Source organism: Haliotis rufescens, unplaced genomic scaffold, assembly GCF_023055435.1.
Source record: "Haliotis rufescens isolate VD_foot unplaced genomic scaffold, xgHalRufe1.0.p SCAF_13, whole genome shotgun sequence".
NCBI lineage: Eukaryota > Metazoa > Mollusca > Gastropoda > Lepetellida > Haliotidae > Haliotis > Haliotis rufescens.
In genome coordinates this window covers 37,679,181-37,690,974 of record NW_025963813.1, presented here as the reverse complement: position 1 = coordinate 37,690,974, position 11,794 = coordinate 37,679,181, and the positions used below count along the sequence as shown (strand labels likewise).

Below are 11,794 nucleotides of genomic sequence, written 5' to 3'. Positions count from 1 at the left end.
TATGACATTAAAAATATTATAAACGAGTCACAAGCTGGTTTTAACCAGGATGCTCAACCAAAGACCAAAATATGTACTCTTCAAACTACTGCTCAGAAATACATCTCAAAGACCAAGGGCAGATTTTACTGCATCTTCAATGACTTCGAAGCGTTCGAAAGAGTAAAATATGATGTTCTTCATACGTTGAAGACGAATGAGAATATATGGACATCTTTTTTTCTTTCTTTTTTCAATTTAAAACGCCACACCCGGCAATATTCCGACGGTCTGTAAATAATCTTGTCTGAAACAGACAATCCTGTGATTGACATCGATCTACGCACCTGGAATACGGTGACATGCTTCAACCAAGTCACCGAGCCTGACCACCCGATCCCTTTAGTTGCCTCTTACGACTGGTATTGGTTGCCGAAGACCTATTCTAACCCGGATCTTCAGGGGAACTCTTACAGTTACCCACATACATGCACTCTGATCTATCCGCATGCGTTCGAAGGGTCTCTCCGAATAGGGGCGGTCGGGTAGCCTTGTGGTTAAAGCGTTCGCTCGTCACCCCGAAGACCCGGGTTCGATTCCCAACATGGGTACAATGTGTGAAGCCCATTCCTGGTGTCCCCCGCCGTGATATGGCTGGAGTATTGCTAAAAGCGGCGTAAAACAATACTCACTCACTCACTCTCTCCAAATATTTCAGCTGTCACACTGGCACCCGTCCTAGAAGTAGCTTGAAACCGAAACTGAAAACGTATGTGATGATTAAAGGAAAAAATGCCACATCTTTTCGCAATGTTAACGACGGATGATGTCTCTTCAATTGCCTTTAAAATGACAATAATTAAATGAGAACTAAATTATTAAAAAGATCCCTGACTGATGATGATTTGAAATAGTTATCCCTTGTGACAGAAAAATCAACAGTCAAGCAGGACATGCTTGACGATGATTCTCTCATCACAAGGGATACAAAATGGAGGATCCCCACCTTTAAATAAATATTCATGTGTGTATCTGCTATGGCCAATACGACATCGTCGCATAATGACCTCTTCAAATACCCAAGTAGCTAGGACACTGGCTAGACGACACGCGTGAATCATTACTCCATGACGTGGATGATGACGTTAACGTCTATGTAAAATGTCAGCATGGCCACTCATCTCAAAGAGGCGCAGGGGGTATAGCCATATTTATTCGTAAAAGTAAAGTTGGTGTATATTATTCATATCCTGAAGCAATCACCGGATTGTCTGGTCCAGACTCGAATATTTACAGACCACCGTCATACAGCTGGAATATTGTTGAGTGCATGGTTAAAAAACAAACAAACAAGCAAATCCTAGGGCGTAATCCAACGATTCTCACATGAATGCTCCCAACTCCTTTTCATGACTTTGTTACAGACAAATGTACTAATGTTTACCCTCTCCCCCCGATTTCACACACGAAATACTGTTGATTTTACATTTAAATGTATCCAGCTACTTTCGTAGCTATAGGCTCGGGAGTGAAACACTAAATAAATCATAATGCTTTTAAGAATCTCATTTTCAAGTACATTATTATACGCCAGCCAGAGATATTTTACGTCCGTTTCCAAAGAATCACGGATAGTGTTGAAAATTCTTTCGATTTATTAGTAAGAGAAACCATTTTCGGATGAGGATTTTCGTGTTGCATCCTACATAACTACGGTGGCCCATAAGGGACATGGAGTCTGTTTTTCAATATTTTGATATTTCACTTACTGTTACAGAATACAGGCCGGCCAAGGAAGTGTGGCGAGACCTTCTTGACGCAAATAAGCCCAAACTGCCCGAGATCTGTGTGATCTAGCATTGTCGTCCATATCATGACAGACCCCCCGCCACATGCTAAGGTCTTCTGGATGTTCCTTGGTCCAAACACGTATTCGACCATCAACAGTTCGTATCAGCATTCGACACTCGTCAGACCAATGGATCCTTCTCCGGTTGGCCAAGTTCCATCGACTTACGGGCACGACACCATATCAGACGATTCCGCATGTGCCTCTCAGTCAGTTGAGAACATTTTACTGGTCTTCCTTACGGTCATCGTCGAGAGACTCTGATGGGTAATCCACTGCAGTCTTGATAACACGGTGGCCCATAAGGGACATGGAGTCTGTTTTTCAATATTTTGATGTTTCACTTACTTTTATGGTAACCTTTTGCAAATTACAACAGTAATACCACGAACGTTATGTAGAATATTTATGCTACACTTTAAAACCCAGAAGTTGGGAATACACCATACAGCCTTTCTCGCACTTTATATGTAATGTGGAGAAATACCTTATGTATATTTACTAGACACACATACCCTACTGCTCACAAATTGTACATTGTAAATTGTGTATGCATGTATATCACTGTATGACATGATTTTATTGTATACAGTAAACTACGGTTATAACGAACTCAAAGGGACCACTAATTTTTGTTCGCTATAACCGTTGTTCGTTATAAGCAGATATACAGCATATATACAACAAATGGACACGACTAAAAAATTTGTTCGTTTTATCGATCAGTTCGTTATAAGCGTGTTCGTTATAACCGTAGTTTACTGTATTGTCAAGTCATCTAAATAATGTTTTGTAAACAATGTATTTGCCTGTGTAATATCTTCGGATTCAACTGTGAGGGAAATAGAGAAATTCATTCATTCATTCATTCATGGGAAGTGTAATTTATGTCAAGATCCCCGTAAGTATTTTAAGCGGCTGTGAAAAATTTAAATTTTCCTTTTCTGTTTGGCGTCAATACGTTTTAGTTCACATTCTGTTGCCTGTTGAACTTCTGACCACGCCCGCCATCACGTCACGTGACGTTGCATATAATTTCTCTAAATAATGCAGAACTCTTTTCCATAAAAGTAAAAAGTCCATTCTTCCTACAAAAGAAAATTATGGTTTTAGTGCCAATCCGTCAAAGCGAGTCCGTGAAACAGAGGCCTTTTGATTGTAAACGTTTCTCACCTGTTTTCAGGCCAAGCTGAGATTTGACTTGATACCACTGATAACTGAGCCACTGCCAAGTTTATAAGACAGAGGTAATGACGTCATGTGTTTCAGCCCTGACGTCACCAGTTTCAGGCCGTCTGTAAAAGATCTATCTATATTTACTATATGGGAGATTTCAACCAGACCGGTCTCCCTCTGCGTGTGAGGCCCGTGAAGATCCGGGGTAGACTAGGTCTTCTGCAACCCATGCTTGCCGTAGAAGGCGACTATGCTTGTTGTAAGAGGCGACTAACGGGATCGGGTGGTCAGGCTCGCTGACTTGGTTGATGCATGTCATCAATCCCAATCACGTTGATCGATGCTCATGATATCAATCACTAGATTGTCCGATCCAGACTCGATTATTTACAGACCGCCGTCATATAGCCGGAATATTGCTGAGTGCGGCGTAAAACAACAAACAAACAAGCCAACCAACAAACCAACCTTCAATATCTGGCGCAACTTCCATATTTATAAAGAGACTGACTCCAAATCTAATATTATGTGTAAACCTGACAGGTACAAAAAGTAATTAGAATAAACTCGAAATTGATACTGTGAGTCACACATTCTTCTATTATTACACAAACAGATATCTATTGACACTATTTTAAAAAGAAAAGGGAAAAGTGCATAGAGGATGAATAATTTAACCGCATCCCTACCTCGATCTATCATATAAAACTGTAAATGAAAACGATGAAAATAGAGATATTGACAAAACTAGTATTATTTGTATGTGTTGGTCCTACTAAACAACGCCCGGGGGCGTCCGGAAGCGTCCGGGCAACGTCAGGGAGCGTCCAGTGGAATGATACAAAATAATAAAGTGTATTCTATATAATTGTGTTCTTGTATTAATTATAAAACATAACATATAGCTAGAAAAAAATACATACACCACTATTTTAAATGGTGAATCTGCGAAGCAAATACGATTATATTATATTCGAACTGACGTGGTGGTCATAACTTAGCCTTTGAAGGATACAATGCAAAGTTGCTTATGGAACAAAAATAATGTACATTTATAGTGTCATATTCTGTATACTATTTCATAAGTAATATTGAAAGACAGACGTTTTCATGCGTGGCCCCAGACATCAGGTTGGCGCTTCAGATCAGCAGATACGACTCATTCATCAGAAATGTTTTGGGCCCTCCGGACTGATGAATAGCAATTATGACTCCTATCAGTTCGAACTGAACCAAATGGAACTAGAAGACCTTGTTTCAACAACTGTTCCCGATTCCTATCCTTACCTTACTAAAGTCATTAAAACTATTAAAAAAACTGACATTTTCCTGCCTTCAAAGGAAAGACCAAAATCAGTTCCGCTCCATTGGACTAACAATGCCCGTGAGAGCATGAACATCATCAAATTACGTACCAATTGAAAATAATTGAAAATTCCTGATTTAATAGACAAAATTCACACAAATGTACAAATCCAGTATGCGCCGTGCCCTCTACGGCCAAGGCAACTACCAACTGACACCGTGGATGACAGACTTCAAATTGTCTACTGCCTGCTGGACATCAAAATGCCAACAGGACCAGACAGACATACCCCAGATGTCAACAAAGCAATACTGTTTCGTCGGATGGTCGGGTTACAACCGCAAAGTCGTATTTAAAAAAAAAATCATGTACTGTAGGAGTGAGTGAGTTGGGTTTAACGCCGCTTTTAACAGTATTTCAGTTATATCACGGCGTGTCAGCTTAATGTGGGAGGAAAGCCCGGAGTGATGCAGGTCTCAGACGTTTACCACTTCGGTGAAACCCACGAGCACGGGTATGGTGCTGGCAAACCTAGAAACATAATCGGGGCGAACCGGGATTCGAACCCACAATCATATGTTTCTGGCGTGCCCAAGGGACGCAACTCTGCACAGCGAATCGCGTTTTAGACGACTGGGCCACCCGTGCCCCCCATGTACTGTAGGAACGTAGGAAGTAAGTCAGATAGAAATGATGAACATTGATAATTAATTATTGTATTTGGAATTGGTCTTCAGCAACCCTTGTTTGTGGTAAGAGGCGACTATGTTTGTGGTAAGATGCATATCATCGTATCTCAGTTGCGTAGATTGATGTTCATGATGTCAATAACTGGATTGTCTGGTCCAGACATGATTTTTTTAGACTGCCGTCATATACAGGAATATTGCCGAGTGTGGCGTTAAACAACAAACATTTTTTAAACAAATGTGTCTGTAATTTCCATTACGTCCGCTTTGTTGGATAATAAAAACCTTCACGGCCTATTAAATATTTTTCACCTTGTTACGTGTACTCATTTTTGTTTGTTTTTATTTGGCTGTATATTCTTTTTATTTGTACGCCAGTTGATATTCTCACGACTGACTGCACTGTGTTATTGAACACCCGGACATCTGATGAAACCTCTCGGAAGTTTCCGGACGCCCCCGGACGTCCCTGGACGTTAAATAGTAGGACCCGCATTGTGTCTTGATAGTTTGAGCTGGGCACATGTTGTCCCGGAGTATTTTGGAGTATCTATTAGCGGAAACGTTTGTACTGCTTTCTTTGCCCTTGATTCCATATCATCTTGGTAATACTTCCTTGAGCATTCTGTATTGATGCCTGGCCTGCCTAGCAGAGTTGAAAAATGTGAATCAGACAATGTCAATAAAACGTCAACGCCAGAGAACAACCATCCTCCATTATGTGACAAAATTGATTCCATTGGGCCAAAATGACAAATTAGGTTTGAAAATGATATGACTGGATCGAGGATAGGGTAAGCATCTGACTCTAACAGTAGCACGAGAACAATCCTAAAGTAGAAACAACGTAGCTTTCTAACCAGAATATTTATTCACAATTTGTTCATATAAAAAAGCAAGAAATATTATTTTCAAAAGCCATCTGAAAGCTAACAAAACACAAAGGCAGTACCACAACAATAGTAAAGGAAGGCAGATAAACATGATTACTAAAAACGTAAACAGGAGGGGAGATCTCATCACATTTGCTAAACATAAAAGGATCAAGAACTGTATCGCAGACATGTGATACATTTGTATCATATACAAGTCTCTCAACTTCTCTATCCATTGTATCTGATCACTTATCAAATATAGCCACATTTGGGTATATAGTTAACTTTACATCAAGTGACTGATCAATAATCAGATCAAGCCTTATTTGGTGTACAGTTAACTTTACATCAAGTGTCTGATCAATAATCAGATCAAGCCTTATTTGGTGTACAGTTCACTTTACATCAAGTGTCTGATCAATAATCAGATCAAGCCTTATTTGGTGTACAGTTCACTTTACATCAAGTGTCTGATCAATAATCAGATCAAGCCTTATTTGGTGTACAGTTAACTTTACATCAAGTGTCTGATCAATAATCAGATCAAGCCTTATTTGGTGTACAGTTCACTTCACATCAAGTGTCTGATCAAGAATCAGATCAAGCCTTATTTGGTGTACAGTTCACTTTACATCAAGTGTCTGATCAATAATCAGATCAAGCCTTATTTGGTGTACAGTTCACTTCACATCAAGTGTCTGATCAATAATCAGATCAAGCCTTATTTGGTGTACAGTTCACTTTACATCAAGTGTCTGATCAATAATCAGATCAAGCCTTATTTGGTGTACAGTTTACTTTACATCAAGTGTCTGATCAATAATCAGATCAAGCCTTATTTGGTGTACAGTTTACTTTACATCAAGTGTCTGATCAATAATCAGATCAAGCCTTATTTGGTGTACAGTTTACTTTACATCAAGTGTCTGATCAATAATCAGATCAAGCCTTATTTGATGTACAGTTTACTTTACATCAAGTGTCTGATCAATAATCAGATCAAGCCTTATTTGGGTGTATAGTAATGTTTTGAAAACATGAATGGCACTTGATACCTGTTTGCAGAATAATCCAAAATGAGATGAATTGTACAAAAAGTCAACATTTCTATACAAATTTAACACATGTGAGCAGATATTATCAAAAGTTCTTAATACTTTACACAGGAGAAATATCCTTATCCACAAATAAATGCTTAAACGTAACCAAAATATTTTTTACAAAAAAGCTAACTTTACATGAATATAAAAAAAATGTACTTGACCAATCACCTTGACTTGTACAAAAGTTGGAAGAACTTGGTTACAGCAAGAAACATATACACCTGTAGGTTTCTTGATAACAGCAAACGTGACAGAATGATTGCTGATCCCAATTATGTTGAATGAGTGATGAAGCATCATATCAATACGAGATCACAATCCACATTATACAGATGACAAAAGGAGGTCCTGTTACAGGAGACATGAGTGCGGTCTTTCTTGTCATGACGCCGTGTCTCACGTCGTGAGAACCATCACTCTAAGAACATGCCCCACGTCATGCAGACACCAGAGCAACGTCCTGTTACAGGAGACATGAGTGCGATCTTTCTTGTCATGACGCCGTGTCTCACGTCGTGAGAACCATCCCTCTAAGAACATGCCCCTCGTCATGCAGACACCAGAGCAACGTCCTGTTACAGGAGACACCTGTGATGGTCTCATGAAAGAACCTCTTTGTTACAGATGTTGAATGTACATCATGAAAAATCATCTTGTGACATCGCTTTATTATGCTGAAATTGGGAAATAGAATGTCATGGTAAAGAAAAGTCATCTATCCCACTTTGTTATGGTTGATGTCATCGTCATGATGTGATTAGTGCATGCTGAAATTATAAATTAAAATCCAACAGAATAACAAATAAGCTCTTCTATGAGAGAGCATGATAAAATTAGTGTAAACAATTATGCATGATGACAGCGTCGGGAACAAGTTCTGGATTTCTATGTGAAAACAATGCCAACGAACATGATAAATGGTGGAATTAAAAACAACCAATCACAATTGAATATATCAGATCTGGGATGATACAGTCAATATCTACACAGCATATATTCATCATTACTCCATATCTCCACTTTATTATTATTTCCCATATATTGTGTACATGTTAAGGTTGTAATGTTACCAGTGAAACTAAAGAAACCGATGACTTCGATGACATTCTTGTATTGCAGCCAACAGACTGGAATGGAATACATGAGTGTACATGAATGACTGACTGAGTGAGTTGGGTTTAACGTCGCTTTTAACAGTATTCCAGTTATACCGCAGTTATATAGACGTTTACCACTTCGGAGAAACCCACGAGCACGAGTATGGTGGTGACAAACCTAGAAACATAATCGAGGCGAACCAGGATTCGAACCCACAATCATAGGTTTCTGGCGTCCCTCTGCACAGCGAATCGCGGCGCCTTAGATGACTGGACCACCTGTGCACCCTGGATGTACATGAACCAATGCAGGTCGTGTTAAGAGGTACTCATATAACTGACTTCAGGTTTCCTTTCACTTACAAACTCTTAGAGAGCAGGATCAGAATATCTATGTCTATCAGGCAGCCTGGGTTTATACTCCCCAAGGAGCTGAAAACGTAATTTGAACGAACATTGATCTGGACATGGTATCTTTATTATGACATCTTTTAATATTCTTTTTTTTTTTTTTTTTTTTTTTCAATCATTTTTTTACATTTATTTGATAAAATGTGACAATATTCTTCCTTCTTTGTTTGATACTCCGATGTCAGTAGTCAGTGTTCAGGTCAACCTGCTAAGAAGCAAGATTATGTGACGTGATTGATTATGTTGAAATTCATGGACATGGACAGATCTTATTCACAGACACAATATCGACAGACACCACCAGGTTCAAATTTATGAATGACATAAAAGTGGGAAAAAGTAAGTTCTCATTTAGCAGATTGTAATATAGCAGGCATTCTTTCAAAAAATCTCATCTTGGAATTGGTTCACAATGCTGATGTACAGTGGTGTTGGAAATGAACCTCGAGAGATCTTAAAAGATTTTGTCACAAGCAGATATGTCATTTCCGAGTTGTACTCATGTGATCTTGCACTGTTCAGGAATGTCTAATTCTGCTGCTACATGTTCAAAGGAAAGACATTTTGATGTGCGACTTTCTTGTCTTTGGTTCTACACACATCTTCAAGAGACCCCAGTTTCTGGTGCAGTCTTCACTGGACCTGAACACCAGTACCAGTGACATAACATCGGCCCAACTACTACCTATAGTCAGTGATGAGGTACTGGCCACTAGTACTTGAAAGAGGCTCCCGGGTACACATGAAGCCAAGGTTCTCAAGAGGTTCTTTAATATTTTACTTTAAATGTTTCCTTCCAGCTTCTTTTTTTCATGAACCACTTCACAGATTATGAAACAGAAAACGCCTTGTGAGAATTTTCCATTACTGAACATAGGTAGCAGATGCAAGCGGATGATGCAGAACTCAGTATTGGAAACATTTGGCTGCAGGATACATAATCCAAATACTTTCTACTTCTGAATCAACACAAGACACCGAAGAAAGAAATTTCTTATAGTTTGAATTCAGTAATATGATGACAGTGACAAATGAAGTGTCTTCTCGCATCTGGTAATGTCATCTTTATTCCTTGGCATTTTTACTGAGTGACTTTTCCACTGCTTTGTCAGCAATATCCATCATGGCAGATGACACCAGGAATGAGCTCTACACAGTGAACCCTGTTCTTTAGCCTGAGGATCCAACACTTACACATTGAACCCTGTTCTTTAGCCCGAGGATCCAACACTTACACAGTGAACCCTGTTCTTTAGCCCGAGGATCCAACACTTACACATTGAACCCTGTTCTTTAGCCCGAGGATCCAACACTTACACAGTGAACCCTGTTCTTTAGCCTGAGGATCCAACACTTACACAGAGAACCCTGTTCTTTACCCTGAGGATCCAACACTTCAATGACTACATTACCAGGGCCTTTCAGAGGACTTCATGACATCGATGAGCAACAATAGAGTCAACAATCTGTACATAAAAACAGTTCCGAAGGCCTTATGGACAACAAATACAAACATCTAAATCTGGAAGGTTTCATTCTTTGGTAAAATTTTGGCTGAGAGCTTTTCTGGCTTCAAGTGCAATGAGCAAGAAGTAAACATATGAACAGCTTCCATCTGACAGATCACTCCAGGAACACAGCAGTAGAACACAGCATTCCTTCCTGTCATGGCTACAAACGTTCTATGGAAGATGCTACAGGAAGTCAGGGGGATTTTGGGAGGCTTGATTCAAAAAACTTGACGACGAACAAAAGAAAAGTACAAACATTCTGACAGTTTCCTTAAAAACATGGTATGCAAAGGACAGTTAAAGGTACATTGATATCACAAAAACGCATATAAATATCAGATCAGTATTTACATGATTTCAAAGTCTAAATAATGACTTCATGATGTATCTACAGAAATGCGTTCTTCCCAACAATATCAGCACAGCTTGGTGTCCACCTTGCTATCACACTATGTGCTCGGATAGGGATGCTTTTGACTTTAAGATCAATTAGTACTTACGTGATGTCGACATCACACATCTGATACAGCTCAAGTGATGTTGATATAACAATCTGACACAGCTCAAGTAATGTTGATATCACACATCTGATACAGCTCAAGTGATGTTGACATCACACATCTGATACAGCTCAAGTGATGTCGACATCACACATCTGATACAGCTCAAGTGATGTCGACATCACACATCTGAAACAGCTCAAGTAATATTGACATCACACATCTGATACAGTTAAGGTAATGTTGACATCACACATCTTGGCATGAGGTTGTGGGATCGGGGATTATCTTGGTCAGTATTTATATCCAAATTGATAGATGTTACTTCTTCCAATCAGCACCAACAGAATCACAAATGTCAATCACATTGAACATCCAGTGACGCCTGGAAATTGTGTAGCTGCTTATTCGACCTTGACAAACATCTCCAAAGCTCTGGACATTGTCATTTCTACTGTCTCCTGAAATCCCTGAAAACAGCCTCTGCTCATCTTCTGTCCACTGTTGCCGAACCATTGTTGGGAAATAATGAATAGATACAATGTCCTTTACAAGGGACCATCTGTAGGAGTCACCAGCCCAGTACATGTATATTTAACACCCGATGTAAGCTACAGGATACTGAAACATTGCTGCTGAAAGTCCTTGTTTATAGAGCCAACACCAACGCTTGCAATGTGGAATCAGGACCATCTCCCAGGACAACCCTCCACAGAAACACAGTCCATAGTAAGGGCCATAATGAAGTATCACAGGCCCCAAATCATGGATATCTCACTTTAATCAGGGAATGTCAATATCTATATATCATACTCTTGGTACTCTTGTTTTTACAGTCCAGGATCACTTACTTCCGAATCCTTTCCATTGATTGGTGAAATATATCCTTGATTAGGGCTCACCACTGACATGCACATGCCCAAACTGTAGATATCCAATGCCACCTGTGATATAATCCAATAAGAAGCTGCCTGTCTAGGACTACATCACACCGTACAGGGAATGTTATGGTATATATACAGCTAGCGTCTATGGCAAGATACACCACCCTCCCCTGCATAGTCACAAGTTATCTCCCTTCATGGAGCTCTCACAACGTGGCGGAAATTATATCTTCTGTCAAAATGTCTCTCGCTTGTCTCAAACACACCAGTAGCACTGACAGTTGGTGTCGGAACATGTCCCAGTTGCCGGACCTTTTACCCTCAATGGCTCCCCAGATCAAACCAGGGAAGACGGTCTCATCGTTCAGGTTCTCGGGGTGAGGGGACACTAACACGTTCCTGAAAGAAACATTT

General features: G+C 39.7%; 1 protein-coding gene across 4 annotated transcripts in view; it reads right to left on the bottom strand.

The window, feature by feature from the left end:
• Nucleotides 1–5,851: 5,851 nt before the first annotated feature.
• Nucleotides 5,852–11,794, bottom strand: part of LOC124119036 (putative N-acetylated-alpha-linked acidic dipeptidase) — a 193,303-nt gene continuing 187,360 nt past the window's right edge. For 3 of the 4 annotated variants that reach the window (XM_048394522.1, XM_048394523.1, XM_048394521.1), the window contains exon 19: nt 5,852–11,779. In XM_048394522.1, coding sequence (XP_048250479.1) covers nt 11,587–11,779 — 193 coding nt within the window. In that variant the 3' untranslated portion in view covers nt 5,852–11,586. The remainder of the gene's footprint in view (nt 11,780–11,794) is intronic. The other variant, XR_007220450.1, reaches the window with a different exon arrangement.